A 23,475-nucleotide genomic window follows, 5' to 3' on the forward strand; every position below is an offset into this window, starting at 1 on the left:
AGGGCATGAGGGAAAGAATCAGGCAGAAGCTCTGCTCAAGGCATTCCAGAGGACCTCAGCTTCCCCAGAGTAAGGAGCCCAGCCCCACTCACCCCCCATTTGCTGCCCAGGAAACACACTACTGCTGGTTCTTGGAGTGAGACCCTCTAAAGTGATCAGATGCCTCAACCTCATTCATTCTTGAGAATCAAACTTGACATTTTGCAGGTGAACCAGGGTCAGGCGAACTGAGCCCTGGGCCTGCTGTGAGATCTAGGGAAGCCACAGCCCCTTTCCAGGGCTCAGTTTTTTCATCTGGGAAATGGGCATCCTGGCTCCACCCCACACATCTCAGTGGGGTTTTCGGTTGGGAGGTTAAATGAGTTAACTGCTCAGAGAGACTCCCGAGGTTACACAGCTGGTAAGTGGAGGAGCTTGGTGTCTGTCCCTGGCCGAAGGAATCCATCGATGCCCTCAACTGTGGCCAGGCCTCAATGCCTGTGGAAAAGGCCAATCATAAAGGCAAAGATAAAAATCTTCAGAAGGTGTCTAGTTGGCAAAACAATCGCTGCTCGAATGCTCACAGCCTGCTTTCTTACCCTGGATGGGGAGTCAGGGAACACGACTGTGTGGCCAGCAGGGATTGCCACAAGGTTCCCCATCTCAGCGCTGGGCAGATTAGCAGCAAAGCCAATCCCACCTCACCATACTCAGGGTCTTCCTTCCGTAAGGGATGATATCACCAGCAGGTCATTAGGGACCTGGGCCCTGCAGGTCAGGTTCACAAGGACCTGCCTCTCCCTCCTGTCCTCTCCCTGCTCTCCTCTGGACTGACCGGGACACTGTGCCCCCTCACTCTGCAGGGACTCCTGCAGCACCACCCCAGCCCCACCCCCACAGGAAAGCATTGCTTTTCCCCAACCTCTTTCCTGGAGAGCTGGACAGCAGGTGCCACCTCCCCTGGATTTTCCGGACTGCCAGGGATGGCGGGATGCCCTCCTCTGCGTCCTTTGATGGATAAGAGCCTGTATCACTACTCCATGTCTCCATGGGCTTTGCCAGTAGCCTCCCTCACTGGACCCAGACCCTTCCTCCTCCTCTCCCACCACTGAGGGCAGGGACTATGGCTCTTTCTCCTCTGAAGTCCCGGAGCCTTCAGCTCTCAGCCTGGGGCCAGAGTCACCATCCATGCCCATTTGTGGAGCAAATAAGTGAACATCCCAGGAAGTAAACACCTGAACCTCTGCCCAGGTCCCCTAAGCTGTTTCTAGAGACAAGCCTCCCCTGCTAATCTGTGTTGCCAGCTCTGACAGCGAGTTCCTATTGTGGAACCCAACCAGGCAGGGAAAGAGAGGACGGTCACAGACCTCAGGAGCTGGTAGAATCAAAGGAAGGGACCTGAGAGGCTCTTTGAAAGCGTTGGCTGAGGGCTTCGGTGTCGAAGGGGCAGGAGCTTCAGAGTCCAGAGAAGTGGTGGGCAGAGAAAGTTGAGCACAGTGATGCTGGACAGATCAGAGTCCTGCTGAAATGTTTGTGTTAGAAGATGGGGGCATCCCGGTGTCATGGGGGAGGCACAGTTCTCTGAGCTAGGAGAACTCCCTGACTGATGGGAGAGGCATCATTAGCCAGTTGGTTCATCCATGCATTCATTCATGCATGCATTCATTCAATAGACAAGCCCAGGGTGCCCCTTAGAGCCAGGCCCTGAAGCTAGAGCAAGGCCTCACCCAACTCCCAGTGGATGGAGGACCTCTGGTTCGGGACCTTCCTTCAAGAGAAACACTGAAGACCCGCATGAGGGCACACAAATCAGGTAAACCGAGGACCCCAAAGCTCCAGAGACTTCAAGGGAACAGCTCCGGCCAAGAGCGGTCCAGGGCCAGCTGGGCGTTGTGCCCAGTGTGCTCGCGTCTCTGGGGTCTGTCAGGTGAGCCTCGCACTAATGACCCTTTCCCCGCAGGTGATGAGCATCTTGAGCAACCCCAGCGCGGTGCCCCCGCAGCCACAAGCCGACTTCTCCATCTCCCCGCTGCACGGAGGCCTGGACCCAGCCACCTCCATCTCAGCCAGCTGCAGCCAGCGGGCCGACTCCATCAAGCCCGGAGACAGCCTGCCCACCTCCCAGGCCTACTGCCCACCCACCTACAGCACCACCGGCTACAGCGTGGACCCCGTGGCCGGCTATCAGTACGGCCAGTATGGCCAGAGTGAGTGCCTGATGCCCTGGGCATCCCCCTTCCCCATTTCTTCTCCTCCTCCCCAGGGCCTCTTGCTTGTCTGTAGAAGGCTACAAGGTGGTGTCGGGGTGGGGACTGTCCATTTTACAGATGGGAAAATTGAAGTTCAGCCTGAAGGAATCGTTCACCTAAACTGACACTGAACTGGGCAAAACCCAGGACATCTCCTGCCAAGCCCTTGCTCCCATACTAGGGCTCCAACAGAAATATAATACATGACACAAATATCATTTAACATTTCTATTGGCCACATTTTAAAAGGTAAGAATAAACAGGACAGGCATAGTGGCTAGTACCTGTAATCCCAGCACTTTGGAAGGCTGAGGCGAATGAATCACTCGAGGCCAGGAGTTCAAGACCAGCCTGGTCAACATGGTGAAACTCTATCTCTACTAAAAATATAAAAATTAGCCAGGCATGGTGGCACGCACCTGTAGTCCCAGCTACTCAAGTAGGTGAGGCACAAGAATCACTTGAGCCGGGGAAGTGGAGGTTACAGTGAGCCGAGATCATGCCACTCTACTGCTATGTGACAGAGTAGCCTGTGTGATGAGCAAATCTCTGTCTCAAAAAAAAAAAAAAAAAGAGAAAGAACAATGAAATTATTTTTACTAGCATTTTATTTAACCCAGTACATCCAAAAGGTTATCATTTCAAAATGCAATTCACATATATTTACGGAGATATTTTACATTCTCTTCTTCATGCATGTCTTTGGCATCCTGTGTGTGTTTTATACTCACAGCCGTTTTAATTTGGACACCGAGTTTTCAACCAAAAGACTCTATCTGTATTTACATTTCATGTAGTTTACAATTGAGAAAATAGACTTATACACCAAAAGTGTTCCAAATTGTCAGTTTTCCAACCACCAAATAACTGAAGATCAGTTTTTAGCTTTGAATGCGTGAACGTGAAATTGACATTGAAATTCGGTTCCCCGGTTGCACTAGCCACAGTTCAAGTCCTCGATAGCCATGTGCTGCTGGTGGCCACGGTGCTGGACGGCTTAGGGGGAGACCCTGCCCTCTCTGCCCAGGGCATGGCAAAGCTGCATTTCCAGCTCTCTCCTCGACTCCAGACTCTTCAGTGGCCTCACGCACCCATTCCAGCTGCTATCCCCTTGGTGCCTTGCCTTGAGGCAGGGACGGTGAACCCTCGGACCAAAGGCTGGGAAATGCAGGCCTGGACGTAGCCTCTGCTGCCTGGCAAGGCCAGCAGCGGGGCAGGCCCAGATGCAACCAGGAGCCAGAGGTCAGCGGTCACTCTCCTGCCCCACCTCCCTACAAAGGCCTCACCTGCTGGTGTCAAACTAATCAGAAGGGCGTGTGGCAAGAGGGCCAGGCCCCCATCCCCGAGGGTGTCCTCCCCGCCAGCCCAGCCCTGGGCCAGCCTTTCTGACCTCTGCTTCCTACCCACCCCAACCCACTCCTCCTCACATGGTATTGGCCCCCACTGCCAAATAAGGGCCAGCTGTGTCGGCCTGCACCTCCCAGCTGTGTTCACGACCCTTCCTGTGCGTGCACATGCTTGCATATATGTATGTACATGTCTATATGGGTGCGTGTGAGTACATGTGTCAGGACATGTTATAATTCCTGTGTGTGTGTGTGTGTGTGTGTGTGTGTATGCATGTGTCGTGTGCATGAGATGCCTCTGAGTATGTGAGAATCCATGTGTTATTGCATGCATCTTTGCATATATGTGAGTACAGGTGTCTGTCAGTGGGCACATGTGGGCACATGTGTATAGGACTGTTCACACGTGTGCACATAAATGAGCATATTATGCACGTGATGTCACATCTGTTTGTATGTATGAACACACATGTGCACACATATGTATGTGTCTGCTTAAACAAATATGTTTAAATGTCCATTCAAGTCTGTACATATGTTTGTCTTTATGTGTGCCTGCATGTTTGTATGCATATGTCAATATGTAGATATGTATAATGAACATGCATATGTGTGTATAGATGTATGTTAGTGTGCAAACATGTGACTGTATGTACATGTGTATAGCTATGCATTGAGGCATGTACACATGCTTGAGTGTGCCTGTGATTGTGTGTTTGGGAGTACCTGTGTATGGACACATGCACTGTATGCACCGTGTATAAATGGGGGTGTGTGTATGTTTGGGCATGTCATAGGTGTGGCCATGAGCACATGTGTATGGATGTACATCTGGGTGTAGACATATACCATGTCTGTGTGTATAACTCTGTGTGTGTGTGTGCGTGTGTGTGTGCGTGTGTGTGTGTGTGTGTGAATGTGTGCATGGGAGTATGCATGTATATTTGAGAGCAGGGTGCTTGGGAGTGTTTCCAGAGAGTCCCAGGGCGACCTCCTGACCCAGCCCATGTTTCTGGGCATGGAGCGGGACACACATGCTCTTGATAAAAATTTTAAAGTGACCTCAGCGGCAGCAGCAGCCCCGGCCTGGGGCAGGCGTTAGTCACACCCGAGCTCGGTGCCCTGCTCCTGGGGCGCCTGCTCAATTCGGAAATAAAATTAACCCCAAAGTCAGCATGGGGGTGGCAGGGGAGGGGATCAAAAGGGAAGAGGCCTAGGAGGCGAGAAAGGAGGGTTTGTTCTCCTCTTGCTTGGGCAAAGCCAGGCAGAGCGTTTCCTCCCCTCCCCCAACTCCATTCTTCTCTTTTCCATCCTCTCCTTCCACTCCCTTCTCCTCCTCTCACGCCCCTTCCAGCTCCACTCCTGCTGCCCTCGCTTCTCCAGGAAGAGCTCAGTGCTCTTCTTGGCCACGTTCTCCAGCCCTCCCCAAAGTGAGCCCTACACAGATCCCACCTGACCCCACAGAGACTCCAGGCCTGAGCTGGGAGGGAAGGGCTGGAGGAAAAGTCCACTCCTCTGACATCAATTAGTGTGGACAAGCCACACACTTGCCTCTCTGAGCCTCAGTGTTCACATCTGTGAAATGGAGGCCACAGAGTAGACTTAGCCATCTCAAAGTGTTTCCATTACACCACCTCCTCTCCTTTGGCATTTTGCACGCCCAGAGACACATTGTGTTCCCACTAACCACTTGCACCACATCTCTTGGCAACTGAATACGTCTGTGGCTGAGATGCCCAGCGTGTGTGCAGGAGTCCCATGTTCCAGACTGTGCCTGTGTGTGCCCAGGTCCACCTGTAGTCCACTGACACCTGTCCTCTGCCCAACTTCATCCTCTAGGGCACTGGGCAAAATGCATGCTCCTCATTCATGTAATTCTCTGAGTTATTTGTCCACAGGTTGCAGATGCAAAAATGAGGCTCAGAGAGGCTAGATAGCTTTTCCAAAATCCCACACCATGGCAATGGTGGACCCAAAGTCTCCTAACTTCAAGCCACAGATTTGTGGAGGCCACTCAGCAACAATACACACCTGAGCCCACCCACATGTGGATTCACGTCCACGGCTTCACAGACGCCTGCATATGGACAGATGCACCACAGAGAGAGAGGTTTATATGTGAGTGTTCACTAATGTGTGTACACATGCATCCTTAAGATATAAATACACAAAATGTGCTGTGTAAAGGAAGGAGGGATGGCTGTTTATTGAGCATCTACTATGGGTCTGGCATGTCATCCTCACACCACCCTATGTAGCGCACGTGGTTATTCCCATTGGACAGATGAGGAAATGGAATCTCAGAGAGGCTGTGTGCCCGAGGTCACCCGGCGGCTCATACTGATGTGTATACAGCCACACCTGCAGCCCGTCCCTGGAGAGCCACCTTCAGGTGTGCACAGAACGAGCATACACATGGGCCAAACCCTTAGGCCCTGAGTCCTCTTCCTCCACTCCCAGGGCCTCTCCTCTTCCCAGGGACACCTTCGCTCCTTCTTTTCCTGCTCTGGCTACTGTCCATCCACCTGTCCGTCTCCCCTCATCCCTGGAGGGGTGGAGGCAGGGGCCCAGGGATGGGGCACACGGCAGATTAATATGGCCCTGGTGTTCCCAGAGGCCAGGGCTGTACTAATGATGGGGCTGATAGAACGCAGAAGTGTGAAAAGAATTTTAATAGATCTGACAAGTCTAATAAGAATTTGTGTCTAGAAGGGTCCTCCTCTGGGGCTGCGGGCTGACGAGGCGCTGACGGCTGAGATTGTTTACCGGTTGGCATCACCACCACATCTCCTGCCAACTCCCGATTAATCTAATTTGAGACATTTAGAACCCAGGCGCGGGCGCGAGGCAGAGGAGGGGAGATGCGGAGAGACAGAGGGACAGGGAGGGCCGTTGACGGGGGCCATAATGAGAAATGTTACAGCCCTGGCCTCGCCGGCCCCTCGGCTCCACCCAGGGGAGAGGCAGGCTCTGCAGCCTGTTAGGTGCCCTTGAACTTGGCAGGTCGCTGGGAAAGTTTCCTTGGCTACCTAGACAGGGCCTGGCAAGCTCCTACTGTGCACTGGGCCACGGGCTGGTTGCTGGGAGAGGCTGACAAGGAGAAGTCACACAGAGTGGCCAGAGGCACAGGCCGGACCAATGCAGGCTCCTCCACGTCACGCGCTGCATGTGACTCTGGGCCAGCGACCTCTCTGTGCCTCAGTTTCCACATTTATAGAAGGAGAATGCTCATACCTAAAGCATGGGACTGTCGAAAGAAATAGATGTGGTCATGCCTACCAGCACACAGTAGGTGGGCCATACATGAGGGTGCTCGCTTTGTTGTTCTCATTATTATTCAAAGCCAGGGAAAACTAGAACTATTGTATTTATCCAAAGTATAGGAATCAGTGTAGCAAAGGAATACCTGCACTCTCATGTTTACTGCAACACCATTCACAATGGCCAAGATACGGAATCAACCTAAGTATCCATCAGCAGATGAATGGATAAAGAAAATAGCGTATAGATACCCAGTAGAATACTATTCGGCGAGAAAAAAGAATAAAATTCTGTCATCCGCAGCAACATGGATGGAACTGCAGGTCCTTTTATTAAGTAACATAAGCCAGGGACAGAACGACAAACATACATATTCTCATATGTGGGAGCTAAGAAGGTTGATCTCATTGAGATAGAGAGTCGAACGGTGTTTACTAGAAGCAGGGAAGCAGGGAGGGGGGATGAAGAGGTTGGTGAACCAGTGCAAACATACAGTTAGACAGAAGGAGTAAGCTCTAGTGTTTGATAACAGAGTGGGGTGACTACAGCTAACAGCAATGTATTGTATATCTCACAGTAGCTAGAAGAGAGGACTTGAAATGTTCCCAACACACAGAAATGATAAATACTGGGCCAGGTGCGGTGGCTCACGCCTGTCATCCCAGCACTTTGGGAGGCCGAGACAGGCGGATCACCTGAGGTCAGGAGTTTGAGACCAGCCTGGCCAACATGGTGAAACTCCATCTCTACTATAAAAATGCAAAAATTAGCCAGGTGTAGTGGTGGGCACCTGTAATCCCAGCTACTCGGGAGGCTGAAGCAGGAGAATTGCTTGAGTCCGGGAGGCGGAGGTTGCAGTGAGCCGAGATTGCGCCACTGCACTCCAGTCTGGGTGACAGAGCGAGACTCTGTTTCAAAAAAAAGAAAAAAGAAAAGAAATAATAAATACTGAAGGTGATGGATTCCCTAAGCAGCCTGACTTGATCATTACACATTCTATGCATGTAGCAAAGCATCACATGTACCACAATAAATATGTATAAATATTATGTATCAATTGTTTGAGAAGCCAGGGCTCTCAGCCCACCCACAAGAGTAGCTGGTGAGGTTGGCATGAGAGGCTGGCGTGGTGTGAAACAAGGTGGGAAGGCAGTGGCTGCTGAGACTCAGGGAAAGGGCCACCTGTCTTGGCGGTGTGACCTTGGACACATCGCTTACAGTGCCTGGAGCAGAACACGGGATCAATGCAGAATTTGGGGTGTAGAGTAGAGTACCTCATGCACTCTAAAGTGTGCGTGTACAAAGGGTTATTCTCTAGGAGCACGCAGGGTTGGCTGGGAGCTAGGATCCCAGGGAGACGGCCTGGGTTTGAATCCTGGCTCCACAACTTATGAACTGTGTGATCTTCGAAGTGCAGCAGTCTCTCAGGGCCTCAGTTCCATCATCTGTAAGATGCCGATACCACCACTACCAGCCTCACAGAGTTGTGAGAACTAAATGAAAATGACCACAAAGTGCTTCTAACAGGACGGCATAAGTAGGCTCTCTGTAGACATTGGCTCCTCCTCTTTCCATTCCTACTGTCACTCTAAGAATGAGCCTTCTTAACAGGGTGGACCCTGGAGCCCAGGGAGGGTAGGCTCCCGGTAGCAGAGTTGGTGTGGCCAGGGCTGCATGGTCCCCGCAAGGCCAGAGATGGGAATGGCCCTACCCCCACGCAGAGCAAGGGGCAGACCCAAGGCAGGGCCAGGCTGGCTGCCACTGCCTCTGCTTTACCAACTGGGAGCCTGGAGGCCAAGTGACTTCAGAGGAAGGTTGGCAGCCCCCAGGGGCTCAGCTCAGACCCTAAGCAGGCTTAACTTTTCCTCTCATCACCCACCCTCGATCCTGGCAAGCAGAGGGGCAAGGGTTCAGGCACTCCAGAAAGACCCCCGGGCATCTGCACATCCTTTGAGAATGTTAAGGGCCCAGCCCCTGCATGCTCCATAACCCACATGGTAAAGATCACTGACTCACTTCTTCCTCAGAGCAGCAGGCTCGGAGGAGGCTGGACTTTGTTTTCTCCCTTCTACAGACAAGGAAGCAGGCCTAGAGAGGTCAAGGGATGCACCCAGAGCCACATGAGTGGGAGGTAACTGGAACTGCAGCCCCCTCATCTGCTGCTCCATCCCCTCCTGATCAAAGGCCACATTTGCTTACTCAATCCCAATCCGAGTCTTCTGCTGCTTCCAAACCCACATCTCTCGAGCTCATGATGTGGCAGCACGGTACCAGCTAGCCACTTTGTATGCATTTCTCCTTTATTCTTCATAACAGCTCCTCAGATGGATGCTATTATGATCCCATTTTACAGACAAGGAAACTGAAGTTCGAATAGATGAGGTGGTATGCCTCAAACCTCACGCTAAAAGTTGGCATGTGCAGGATCTGAACCTCCATCATTTGAACCACTAGGCAATACGGCCTCCCATGGCTCAGTGATTGGCACTCCCTGGCCTCGTCCTCAGGCCGTGCCTAAGGCCTGTGACCTTTTGGCTTCACCCACCTGCCCTAGGCAGAAACCTCCAACCTTGGGCAAGCATGTAGAGTACCATAGGGTCCCCTGTGGGGAGGTAATAGAACAAGTGTTGAGCCAGGCCTCGTAATGCCTAACGCAGTGTTCTTTCCATCCTCCTCTTGCTTCTGGATCCTACAAATCCTGGGGATTTGGACTGGCCACAGCCACAGACCCCAGCTTGGGAAGCCCCCATCCCTGTGTCTCTGGAGGGCTTGGCCACACCCCAGCCAAATCATTTGGTCAGAGCTGATTTCTGCTGTGACCTCAGATAGGCGGAATCAGTATAGTCAAGACAGAACATGTGTACGTGCAGGTCAGGGCTCATCCCTGCACATACACACGGAGAGGCAGGTATCTGGCTCAGTTGGAACTCACCTGTCCATAGTACCTGCACATGCATTGGCATTCCCAAGGTTCATCTATTCACAAAGGTGCACACAGCTCACACGCATATGTGCACATGTGTGTGCGATGTTGCTCTTGTGTGGACATTCATGTGCAGGCCAATTACTCAAGAACAGTCTTGTTTCCGCTGTTCACACACACAAATATGCACCACTCTCAGGCTCAGACACTCATCTGTCTCCTCTGGATGACCAGAAGGACAGAGCTGTCGGTCCCAGCTTCCTGCATATTTGTGTCCTGGCTTCTTCTGCATGGATCCCTCAGCTCACCCTCAGCCACTTTGGCCTTGCAACAGAGGTCTTGCTTTGCCTTATGTGTAAGCTGAGCACAAATAGAGAAAGCAGAGAGACCTTGCCCTAATCATTGCCTGGACTCAGGGACTCACAGGGCCTCCTCCATAGCAAGAATATGTAGTGGGTTTGTTGAGGGGTGGCGAATTCTTCGCTCAGCAATGTGGATAATCTTCTGTGCCTCCCTAGGAACTTACCAGAGAGCTGGGCACACAATGTATTAAATAGATATTTGCCAAATAATTGGAAAGGAGGTGAGAGAAAGAGCTTTATGAAGAGATGGATGGATGGATGGATGGGTGGGTGGATGGATGGATGGATGGATGGATGGGTGGATGGATGGATGGATGGATGGATGGATGGATGGGTGGATGGATGGATGGGTGGATGGATGGATGGATGGATGGATGGATGGATGGGTGGATGGATGGATGGATGGATGAGGGATGGATAGAAGAATTGATGGACAGATAGATGCACGGATAGAAGGGAAGGATGAGTGGATAGAAGGATGGGTGGATGGATAGATGGATGGGTGGATGGATGGATGGATGGATGGATGGATGGATGGATAAATGGACAGAATGGATGGGTGGGTGGATGCATGGATATGGCTGGATGGATGAGAGAATGAGTGGATAGAAGGATGGAAGGATAATGGATGGATGCAAGAACAGATGGATAGACAGAGGATGGATGAATTGATAGATGGATTTAGAGTGAACGGAAGAATAAACAAAAAGAACCTCAATTTCTAGGAGATTCTCTTCTTTTTTCCAGCTGCTGTTGATTACCTGGCCAAAAACGTGAGCCTCTCCACCCAGCGTCGCATGAAGCTTGGGGAGCACTCTGCTGTGCTGGGACTCCTGCCTGTGGAAACTGGACAGGCCTACTAGGGCCCCCGGGGCGACTTGCCCCCGCCCAATTCCCAGCCCAAGCCTAACCGACCCCTGAGCCTCCCAGCCTTGCTCCCTCATCCCCCTGGGGTCCCAGGAGGCCACCCGCTTCTCATCACCGGCCCCCTGGAGGTAGACGGCCAGCTTGTCACTCACCTGTTGGTTAGGGATCCAGAGTGATGCCCTTGGAGTCTGCTCCCCACTCTCCCCCAGGAGGGTTTCTGGTTGTTCTGCAGCCCTCCCTGTCAAATCCCATGGTGGCCTCTGTGCCAACTCAGGCATGGAGATCGAGGCCCGCCCTAAACACCTGGGGCACCCAGAGGAGGACAGTGCCTGAGAGGAGGTCCTGCAGCCCTTTGGACCCAGCTCCAGTGGGTGACCTAGCTAGAGAGGGAGGTGAAGCTTTCAGGGCTGCTCTCAGCTGGTTGTACTGGGAGCCACCCTTCCAAGGTGGGTCTCTGGCTCAGTGTCAGAACCACAGCCCTTTCCTCCTCTAGACATTGGGACTCCAGCAGTGAGGGGACCCTGGCTCTGGGGTCTTCCCAGAGGAGTCAGCAGGGAGACAGTCTCACCCCCACCCAGAAATTTGAAGGACTTCAGAACGCTCCCCCCACACCTCTACTGGGTGCACAGGGAAATCTAGCACAGGCAGGGAAACTGGGGAGGCCAGGAAGAGGCTTAACCAGAGGGCAGGGCCATATGGGGATGGGGCTTGTCAGCCATGGGCCCACCCAGGTTACATGGACCCGACTGAGGCATCTAGAAGCAGAGGGCTCCTAGCCTGAAGCCCAAGTTCCCACCATGTCCTCCCCATCTAGGGCCTGGGGAGCCCACAGAGCTTTTCAATTTCCTCATTAGCTGGATCAGATGAGATGGAGAGGGGATCAAGTCTTGAGGATACATGAGTGGAGGGGCATGAAGTGGGCTCAGAAGGGGCTCTCATAACCAGGTCCCTTTGCTTGTGGGAGGGCAAGCCTTTTTTTGCCCAAGGCTTCAGCTCTCTGCTTGCAAGTTCATACCCCAGGGAGTTGAAATTTTGCCCAAAGTCTCCCGCAGAGATCCAGGCCCATGCTCACCATGTCCCGTCCTCTAGGAAGAGGTCTCCGTCTTCCCCAAACCCCTCTCAGCTTCTGGGGATGCAGAGAGCAACCCTCAGAGCTTTGGAGGAGGGTTCTAGACTGGGCAGGAATTGTTTGCCCCAAGACAAGGCTACAAATTCCCCCCGGCATGTCGGTAGGGACATATCCCACTGTCCCACCCAGAGTGGCATCTTTCCATGTTGCCTCCCTCTTGGCCAAGGAGCCTATGTCTCCTGATCCAGCACAGCTTAGCTGGGGCAGCTGGGGCCAGTTTTCAAGCTACCATCCCTAAGCAGGGGAAGATGTCAACAGTTTCAGAGCAGAGGGAAGAGGCAGCTTCCTTGACCACACCAGCGGCCTCCTGAAGTACCATTCTCTTAAAAGCTGGAACCTTGAGTGGGTGATTCAAACCCCTGACTCCCCCTCCCTGGGAACTTTTTACTGCCATTACCTATTTATCAAAATCATATTCGTCTTTATCATCACTGTCACTGTAATCCACATTCCATCACCGTTATCAGGCGCTGCTGGGTACAAAGTACTTGGGATGGGAGACACAGCACCGAATTCACACACATTGGACCAAATTGCTTGTCCCCACCTGGATTCCTGAGGCCACCTCTTTGCTCAGTCCACGCCTCTTGCCCTCAGCCAACAAGACATTCCTAAAGGGAAGGGCTGCTGCTCTGGGAGTCAATCTGAGTTCCTCCTTCCTGGGGAGCTGGTTTGGCAAGATCCTAGGACACTCGCCTGCATGGACGTCACCTCTGTGACAAGTGCTCATCCACTTCTCATCTTCAGAGTCAGTGATATCAAGCCTTTCCTGGACCATGACCAGGTTGGTTCATATCTATGGTTTGGAGGAACCTATGAATAGCTGGGGACAAACAGACCCTTTGGTAGCAGTGGACACGTGTGACCCATCAAGGTCAACCAAGGTTGCAACTGGAGCATCCACTGCGGGAGACCTTTGGTTCTTCAAGCTCGGGTAAAAAAGAAGACTCTGTTGTCCCTTGGTAGCCCAGTCCCTGCTTTTATAACTATCACAGCAGAAAGCAGCTCTTCCTGAAGACCAAATACTCTTCATCCACATTCCCTGAACGGTCAGTCCTTCCCCCAGAGGCCTGGCTCAGAAAGTGTCTGAGTCTCCTGACACCCTCTGTGACTCAGGAGCAGAGATCTCAGGCAGGTGACATCAAAACCACCCAGCCCCACCCCCAGGAGGTGACATTTCCGTGCTAGGAACAATCCCAGATACCTGGACCCAGTGGTGAAATGGAACTAAGACCTGCTTGGAAATAAACCAAATGATTTCTCATGATGTTGAAGATAAGTTCTCCCAAGCCACTGTCTTGGTAGAAAATGGGACTTATTCCTTGAGGGGCCCCACCCCCTTCAGAAAGAGGCCCTTGACCCCCTGATAGGTTCTCTCTAAAACCCATATACTAATGTGTCTGGCCAACTTGGGCTATAAAATTCAGCCTTGGATTGGCAGCTCGAAACAGCACCAGAGAGGAGATATTGGACGGAAGACACAAGGCCTCCATGTCTCTGGGGCTGACCACAGCCTGAGAAAGAAGGTCTGGGTTTCAGCGGCCAGGCTGTCCCAGAAACAACCCCATCCATCCCTGTAAATAGAGTCCGTAGCAAAATAAGAGCTGCTTCCTCCAACTTAATCACAAGTCGCTGTTGGTCCTCTCTGAGGAGGGCTCTCTTTTGAGTTCATTGTACATTAGTTGGAAATGTGGTGATGTGCTGTTCGTTTATAGAAAGTTGACTTTTTATAAATATATATATATATATACTAAAAAAGGAAAGAAATCCCCCACAGTGCGTGTCGTGCTAGTGCCAGGAACCATCTGTAGGGATATATCTTCATATCGTGTGTTTCAAATTATGCATTCCAGGCTCTGTTGGGTTCTTTCATTCTTGTGCTTTTATTTTTTCATTTGGTATTTCTCTCTTGCTATATAAAGAAAAAAAGAAGTGATGTGTAAGAATCAAGCTGTGCTTTTATACTTCCATTTTATACTTGATTTACCTTTGTTGTTCTTTTGCCAGAGGAACATGAAAGGGCAGAGCAAACAGAGAACTAGGGGGATAAGAGAGAAGGAAAGAAGGATGGAGAGAGAGGTTTGCCCAGAGGGAAAATGAAAAGAGTCAGACTGGAAATCTGACTCTGGCTTAAGAACAGGACAGGTCCCAGACTTTGACCACACTGTCAGCATCCAGTGTTTTAAGATGGAGTTGGTGAAGCATCCAAGAGTTTAGATCCTGGGACTCGGTGAAACTCCATTACCCAACGAAGAAGATGTTCTCTAGGGCCTCTCTCAGGCTGATGTGCTTCTCATCAAGCTCCCGAATGTGTCTCGCACTATTGGACGCTTTTTGGGGGTACACAGGTCTTCTCTCCTCCCCTCCTGCAGAGGCACCAAACCAAGACCAAATGGGGGTTCTCTAGCTGCCAACTTGAAACGCTCCGAGACTTCTGTGTATTTGATGCTTCTTCAAGTCAACGCTGACATGGCCAATTCCCTGACCTGGGAAATATCTACATAGTACTCTAGATCATTCCTCCTTCCTAGTAACTGCAACTTTGTTGCTTCCGTGTTTGACTCACAGCCATTTCCCCCATGCGGAAGTGAGTGGTTGTGTGTGAGAGCGTGAGTGGGGTGTGTGTGTGGGCGTGTGGGTGTGAGGTATGTGTTTAAATATAATCGCAACATAATTTATTCAGCTATATGGAGTAGTAGACTAGAAAGATAAACTGGTATTTGCTTTAACTACCTGCTGCTTGTAAGCGCTTCCTCTGTAACTCAGGCGTAACTGTTATACATTAAAAGAAATTAAAAGCATTTTGAAGGTTTCGTGTACTCAGTTGATTGTCATTTGGATTGCTCCAAAAGGGACTCTGAGGGGTGTCCAAGAAGCCTTTGTACCTAATTTAGAGGATCAGGGTAGAAACCATGTTTCTCTTGCTCCCTACTGGGTCTTCTAGGGCCAAGCAGTTGCGAGGCTTCTAGTGAATGCCTGATCAATATTTGATCAGTGGATGCTGTTGCTTTAAGCCTCTCTCTGAGCTCATAGAAACAGTACGGTGTCAAAAAATAAGGTGAAACTTTAGTCCTTTTCACTGGAACAAATTTTTCCTGCTGCTAAGCATAGAGCCCTCGGTAACTCTCTCTCACTACACAGGATGTAGGAGGTAGAAGAGAGCTCAGAAACTTACATATTGCTTAGAAGCATATGGGGATTCTTGGGCAATTTTCTGTTTTTGTTCTTTTTAGAAATGGGGTCTTGCTATGTTGTCCAGGCTGGAGTGCAAGGCTATTCACAGGTGTCATCACAGCACATTGCAGCCTTGAACTCCTGGGCTCAAGCAATCTTCCTGTCTCAGCATCTTGAGTCACTGGGACTACCAGCATACCTGGCTATTTTTGAATTATTGATGGCAAGCGCTCCAGAGAAAGCTGTAAGGGCATGAAGGGAGCAAGACAGGACAGGTAAAGAAACTGAGCAAAGAGGGGGTTTTACCTGGCGTCCAGCTTCAACCTGTTGTTACAAGGAGCGCTGGAGTGTGGACTGTAGTATCAGAGTAGTCCCACTTCAGGCCGGGGCTGGCCTCTGGTACTGGATCAGTTGGTCATTGACTGCTGGTTGTCCTGGTAATGTGTGTGGGTGGGTGATGTGTAAGTGATGCGTAAACTATCTGCCCAAGCATCTGTAGAGTGGCTCTTGTGGGCTGCAGACACTTCTGCAGAGCAGGCACAGCTATGAGCCCTTAGCAACAACAAACATCAATTAGGGGACAGTTGCACTGACCCAGACAAAGGGACCTGAGCAGGGACCAGCAAGGTCCACTCCACGTATGTTTCCCTGGCCCTAAACCTGGGTACCCAAGTCATTCCAGGGCTCAGGTTTCCTTGGATTATCTTCTGAACAGGAAGGCAGTGGGGTGAGAGAGTTGTTGGTTGAAATTGTACATGAAGTATTGATAAGGTGTTCCTGTTGACCTGTGTCCAGTTAAACCAGCCAAATTCCCCAGGGCAAGATCTGGAGGAAAACCCTTGAGTCTTCCTGGGGTCTGAAACCAATCAGAAGTTGCCCCAGTATCTCCCTCTGTACAGAGTCCCTGCAGCGTGATTAGCTCTGTGCCAGCCCCTCTGGAATCCAGACAGCATATATCAGAACTAGTGCTCCCAAACATATCCTGTCCCACATCTGTCCCCCACCCACCCACAACCAGACAATCTATCCTTCAGGTAAGCCAGGAAGATGTGGGAGAGAGTCCCCTCTGCATGTAACCCACTGTGGGTCCTAAGACAATTTTCTTTCCCTATTGGACCCTATTTCCATATATTTGTAAGAAGCAGGCTGCTGACACCTAACGATCTTCCAGGTTACCGTAAAGAAAAACTAAGCCAAAGGCTTGTTGTCACGCAAGCAGCTCAAAGAGTGCCTGGATGTCTTGAAGGTGTTCATCACAAGTACTGGGAAAGCAACACAACACATGAGGTGCTGAGTGCATGAGGCCAAGGAGCTCCCCAACATAGCCTGCCCTTGGAGACACTCCACTTAGGGAGCTTTCCTAGAAGCACCTTCTGCCCTCAAAGACCTCTGTGTACATCCCAAAGAAAGCTGAGAATGTAGTTTTCTACCCAGGCACGTGACTGCCCAGAATGAAATCGGGTTTCTGTGTATAAAAGAAAAGAGGAGATGGATATTGGACAGACAAGTGTATCAGCTACTGCCACAATAATGTTGCATAACAAAGCAGTCTCTCTTCCTGGTTTCACTGCTCTGCACACTTTATGGTGAATGAGTTTCACAGCCTTTACTTGGACAGCATTTACTAGTGAGGGAAAGGGGCTCCTTAGACAGCAGATAAATGAAGCCACTGAGGTGGGAAGGACACACAGCACAGGGAGACAGTGCAATTGCTCCTGCTGTGTGGCTGAGTCTAGAATATCTGGTCCTCCTGAGAGTACAGGTTCCAGAGCTCCACCACTCCCCTCCCTAGGCTGCCACTGACTTAATCTGAACAGAGGTCATTTTCCTAGTCCTGGCAATGTGAACATCTGCAGTGAGGAGTGGAGATCCATTTCCCAGAGGAAGCAGGTGGTGGGGGGGTTCAGAGATCCAGTCACCTTAGCTCTTAGCAACTTAGTTCAGAGCTCCAGTCACTTGAGCCACTTTTTGGAAGAACCAAAACGTGCTTCCTTAGGTAAAGCCCCACCCCTTGGTAACCTCTGGGTGACCATAGGCAAGTGACTTCCCCTCCGCTGTCCCATTCTTCAGTCTGTCCCACTGCGTTAGCATAGAATACAGTAACCAACAATCCCAAATCTTGGTGGCTTAAAATAACAAAGGTTTGCCTTCTTCTCATCCATCATCATGACCACTACTCATCCTAGTCAGCCTGATAGAGACAGGCATCCCCTTGAACGTGCTGGCCACAGGTACCCAAGGAAAGACAGAGCAGGTGGTCAGGCACTGGCTCTTAAAGCTTCCGCTCAAAACACAGGACACACCTACTCACATACCATTGGCCAGAGCAAGTCACATGGCTGCACTGCACTTCAAAGGGAGCAGGGAGGTGTAATCTACCATTTCCCTGGTAGATTGCATCAGCTGCCCAGGGGGTTTTCATGAGGATCAGGAAGAGAAGCAAACACCTTCCTGAAGCACCTGTTCTGTGCTCCTCTCCAAGGTGGGCTCTGGAGGGAAGGTGGGGCAGGGAGCCACATTAAAAAGAACAGAAGACATAGATGGCCCGTGCTCTGAGGGAAAGGGAACATCATTTAATTGGGCTCCTAAGTGGTCCATGCAGCAGCTTTTTGTGTATCATCAGTGTAACAACAGACTTGTGAGGTGGGAAGTTAACCCTCTGATGTACAGGAAGGAAATCAAGGGTCAGAAAGTTAAAGTCTCAGCTCAAGCTCACGTCACTAGTCAGTGGTGGAGGCTGAGCTCTCCATGGTCAGGTCTGATTTTAATATCAAAGTGCTGGGGAGATGGAGCAGGGGTCTTGTGTGAGGGTGAATGGCCAGGGTCTCTACCCCACAGAAAACAGATGGAGCTTCCTTCTGCTATAGGGCTCACACCAAAGGGGCTACCCAGGTCAGGGAGCCCCACAGGTCACCTTCTTATCTGGCGATGAGAAACCTGCCAGGAAACCCTCAGGTATTAGCAGTGGAGTGATCCCTCCAAGAATTCACACTGCATTCATTCTCTGAAGAGATGGGCATGTTGGCTGCAAATAAGAGCTTAAGAAAGAAACGCTAATATTAAGTACAACACATCCATAGTTTTAGTTAACCCTCCCAACATCCTGCAAGGTAGGCATTGTGAATCCTCAGACAAGTGAGGACATGTACCCAAACAGTAAAGTAACTGGCTCAAGCCTCCCCCAACTAGAAATTGGAGAAGTAGAGATTCAAACCCAGATCTGACTGATCTCCAATGCTTTGTTTATCATACCAGGCTGCTTCCCCAAAGTGGAGCGATGACACTGGGTAAACCAGAAGGACAGTGCTTCTTGAAAGGAAATGTAACAATCAGCTATGTCACAATAATGCTGCACAACAAACCACCTCAAAACTCAGTGGCTTAAAACAACAAGCATTCATTTTCACATTCACAGGTTTATAGGTTGACTATGGTTGGGCTAATCTAGCCATGGATGGTGTGATAGGCACAACTCTAAGATGTCCCCTAAGATTCCTAACTTCTGGTTTACACACCCTATTTAGCTCCAACCTTTTGAGTGTGAGCAGGATCTGTGAATATAATGAACTAGGCACTATCTTCACGTGGTTATGTTACCTGGCAAAGGTGATGGAATAGTCAGTCACTCTCCTGATTACATTACATTACATTACATTACATTACATTACATTACATTACATTACATTACATTACATTACATTACATTACATTACTTTAGACTTCATCACAGCAGACTGCAGTGAGGTCCTACTGCTGGCTTTGAGAAGTAAACTGGCTACATGGCTAGGATGTGAAGGCATCCTCTAGGAGCTGAGAGTGACCCTTGTCCAACAGCCAGCAATAAAATAGAGACCTCAGTCTTACAGCCTCTAGAAACTGAATTCTGCCAAAAGCCCAAATGAGCTTGGAAACATTCTTCCCCAGACAGGCCTTCAGATGAGATCATAATCCCTGCCAACCCCCAATTTCAACCTGGTCAGATCCTCAGCAGAATACCCAGCTTTTCTGCACTCAGACTTTGACTTACAGAAACTGTGAGAAAATAATTGAGTGTTGAGTTAATCCATGGAGTTTGTGATACTTTGTGATGCAGCAACAGAAAACTAATACAGACAAGCAGCTTGACTTCAGGCTACAAGTTTGACAATATTTGTTCTGGGATCCCATTAAGAAGGCAGCTTCTAGGCCATGATTGCAAATCATGAATTCAATGGATGTGTGGGAGTTCCAGTTCAATCTCCATTTCAAGCTCCTTCTCTTGCAGATTCACTGACATCCCACAGCCAATGCAAGTTTCATGAGGCCAAGCTCAAAGTCAAGGAATGGGAATGTATATTCTATCCATCTTAAGACATGAAAAGAGTACAAATGTCTAATTCTATAATACAGAAGTAAAGAATTATGACCCATTATTCAGAAAATGTAGGGGAAAAATTCCTCTGTTTGTTTCTACCTCCTCCACTTCCATGGATGCACAGCTGATCAATAAGCATTTACCTCCATGGAAAATTTAAAGTTCATGAAACCCCATGCCATCCCTGTCACATTGGTACACAGAAGATAGGCTTCCAAGAGAGAAATGTGGGACTTAGGGGAAGTCAGGTGCATGTCAGCGTATCAGTAGGAATATCAGGATGAAGTTTGTGGGGTATCAGGAGAAGCTTTGGACATTTAAACACCAGCAGGAACATTCCCAGGCAAAAATGCAGAAAAGTTGACATAGAGGTGGCTGTGCTGGGTCCCACCTAACTGACTCTAGAGATCTCTTCCTCCTTTTGTGAAGCCAGGCTTAAGGTCCACACTTTAGCTGCCCATACTATACAGATAAGCATTTTTTCTGTGTCAGGCACTTTACATGCAGGATTTGACTACAGTTTTAAGACAGAAGACTCTGAATCCAGGCAGTCTATATTCTAATCCTGACGCCACTACTGGATAATCTTGAGCAAGTGGTCTAAAATTCTCTGAAGACTCAGTTTCCTCATCATCTATAAGATGGCATGATAATGGCACCAGCCTCCAAGGTGGTCATGAGGATTAAATGAGATCACAGAATAAAGAAATCAGCCTAAATTTCTTTAGCCCTGTGTTTTGCACATTTATTTGATCATAGGGCCTTTTATTGTAGGGATGCTTTTTACATTACAGGGAGATACCTGGAGCTTTCTAGCTGCCAATGGAAAGTGGGAAACCTGGAGAGTTATACAACCACTGATGTCAATGAAGAATCTTACTAAGAGTAGGTTCAAAGATTTCTATCCTTCAGAAGAGTAGGTTCAAATAATTTCTCTCTGGGGAGAGACCATGTGATACAATAAATAACAACTCAAGAAACTTGTGAAATACATAAAGATGAGTTGTGAGGGACTGTTTCTCACAAAGCTCTTCAATATAGTTTGATAGCAATTTAGTAAATGTAACTCTGGTGGCAGGTGAGGAGATAGAAGAACAAGATGCAATCTACGAAGAACAGACACTGAGTTCCTTATATTTCATTTGATCTAAGGATTATTTGGGAATATCTAGAGAACAGAGTGTAATCCCATCAAGAAAATTATAGTAAACATGACCTTTTAAGAACTAGGCTTTTGTTAAATGGCAAAGAACTGAATAATATAGACTCTGAAAAATTTTTAGAGTACTAATTATATAGATATTTAGGTTTTTTATAGACAGCACTCTCAGAACCTGACAATCTCTGTCTTTTAAAGTCTATGTTTAGACCTTTTTACATTTAATGTAATAAGTGATGTAGCTGGATTTAGGTCTACCATTTTATCTTTTTTTTTTTTCCTGGTTTTATCCCATTTTGTTCATTTGTTTCTGTGTTCCCTTTGTGCTGCCTTCCTTAAAATTATTTTAATATATTTTAGTGTTTTATTTTAGTTTATCTATTGGCTTTTTGGCTATATCTCTTTCTATTATTTTTTAGTGATTGATCTGGGGATAAAAATATGTATACCTAACTTTTTCCAGTCTGTTTAATTTGTACCTGTAAATAAAAATAAAACATAGAAGCCTTACAATCCTTGATATTACAGGTGTCCTATGTACATACATTGAGCCCTCCCAATGTTATATTTAATAATCATATATTTTAAAGAGCTTAAGAGGAGAAAAATAGTGTATTATATTTACCGAGATATCTAACATTTTTGTTGCTCTTTCTTTATTTCGGGTTTTCCTCTCGTATCTGTTCCCTTCATCTGGAAGAACTCCCTTTAACTTTTCTTTCAGGCACTTCTCCTGGTTGAGAATTCTCTTAGTCACAATAGTGAGTGAGTTCTTGTGAGATCGGGTTGTTTAAAAGTGTTGCAAACCACCTCCTTTGACCTTGTTGCTCCTGCTCTGACCATGTGACGTGACTTACTTGGCCCTCTGCTATGAGGAAAAGCTCCCTGAGGCGCCCCCGAAAGCCGAGCATATGTTGATGCCATGCTTGTACAGCTTGCAGAACTGTGAGCCAATTAACCTTTTTCCTTTACAATTACCCAGCCTCAGGTATTCCTTTATAGCAACACAAGAACAGATGAACACAGGGGTGGAAATGATGATGTGGCTTCCAGGCCAAATGATTACATTGTCATATATGCTTCTCTAACAATCTTTTCCCCTACCATATTCATCAGAGAAGCTGCATAATCCAGACAATGCAGCTACATGATGATGAAATCTAATGCATGCAGATGCTGAGACCTATAAAAGACTCCTTAAGATAAAAACGTAAAACCTTGTTGTATTGAGGAACTGAGATGTTTGAAGTTGTAGATTATTGCAACTTATCCCCACTAATCCTGAATAATATCCCACATGAGAAATACTTAGTTTCTAAAACATGTCTCTAGAGTTTAAAAATGACACGAAGAATTAACAAGTTGAACTACAATGATGAATACATCACTATACATTTGTCAAAATCTGTAGAATATACAGCACCAAGAATAAACCCTAATATAAACTATGAACTTTAGATGATAATGACGTTCATACGGTTTGGATCTGTGTCCCCACCCAAATCTCATGTTGAATTTTAATCCCCAATGTTGGAGGTGGGAACTGGTGGGAGTTGATAGGATCGTGAGGGTGGATCCTTTCAGAATGCTTTAGCACCACCCCTCAATGCTGTTGTTGTGACATGTGAGTGAGTGAGTTACCGTGAGATCTGGTTGTTTAAAAGTGTGTAGCACCTCCCTCTTCTCTCTCTTCCTCCTGTTCCAGCCATGTGAAAACACTTGCTCCTGCTTTTCCTTCCACCATGAATAAGTTTCCTGAGGTCTCCCCAGAAGCAGAGGAGTCTGCACAGTCTGCAGAAGCATGAGCCAATTAAACCCCTTTCCTTTACTCAGTCTGTCTCAGGCATTTCTTTACAGCAGAGTGAGAATGGACTAATACAGATGTGTTAAAGTAGACTCATCATTTTTAATAATGCACCCCTCTGGCTGGAGATGTCAATAGTTGGGGAGGTTGTGCATGTGTTGGGGTGAGGGGTAGATGATAACTTTCTGTACCTTATGCTTGATTTTTCTGTAAACCTAAATCTGCTCTAAAAAGCAGATTTCTTTTCCAAATACATGTGACAAATGGTAAATCTATTTAAAAAATTTTAAAAAATTCACAGATTAAGATACTGTATTTTTTAAACCACACATTTCAATGTTGATATCTATCACTTTTTTCTCTACTATGATGCCCAAATTGGCATTTCCTTCAATATTTCTTCAAATTCTTACAAAATTCTTATTATTTACATTATTGTTTTTACTTTATTATACTCATATCAAACTATCTTCCATTTTATAAACATAATTTTATAGTTGTTATATCTTATCTGTCTACTTAATAAATGGATTAAATGCCCACCACAAATGCTTTCAACATGGTTCTATAAAATAAATTTTTTTAAAAAAAAAGAATCCCCCTGGCTCACGCCTGTAATCCCAGCACTTGGGGAGCCAAGGCAGGTGGATCGTGAGGTCAAGAGATCGAGACCATTCTCGCCATGATGAAACCCCATCTCTACTAAAAATACAAAAATTAGCCGGGTATGGTGGCATGCGCCTGTAGTCCCAGCTACTCGGGAGGCTGAGGCGGAAGAATCGCTTGAACCCAGGAGGCGGGGGTTGCAGTGAGCCGAGATTGCACCACTGCACTCCAGCCTGGCGACAGAGCAAGACTCCATCTCAAA

The 23,475-nt window shown here is 48.3% G+C and overlaps 1 protein-coding gene across 2 annotated transcripts in view; it reads left to right on the forward strand.

Annotated features, from left to right (window-relative positions):
• PAX7 (paired box 7) overlaps positions 1 to 14,935 on the forward strand; it is a 115,022-nt gene extending 100,087 nt beyond the window's left edge. For both annotated transcript variants that reach the window (XM_017505787.2, XM_017505799.2), the window contains exons 8-9: positions 1,940 to 2,186; positions 10,868 to 14,935. In XM_017505787.2, the coding sequence (XP_017361276.1) occupies positions 1,940 to 2,186; positions 10,868 to 10,983 (363 nt within the window). In that variant the 3' untranslated portion in view covers positions 10,984 to 14,935. The remainder of the gene's footprint in view (positions 1 to 1,939; positions 2,187 to 10,867) is intronic.
• The last annotated feature ends 8,540 nt before the right edge of the window (positions 14,936 to 23,475 follow it).

The sequence above is a fragment of the Cebus imitator genome, unplaced genomic scaffold, assembly GCF_001604975.1.
Source record: "Cebus imitator isolate Cc_AM_T3 unplaced genomic scaffold, Cebus_imitator-1.0 Scaffold15, whole genome shotgun sequence".
NCBI lineage: Eukaryota > Metazoa > Chordata > Mammalia > Primates > Cebidae > Cebus > Cebus imitator.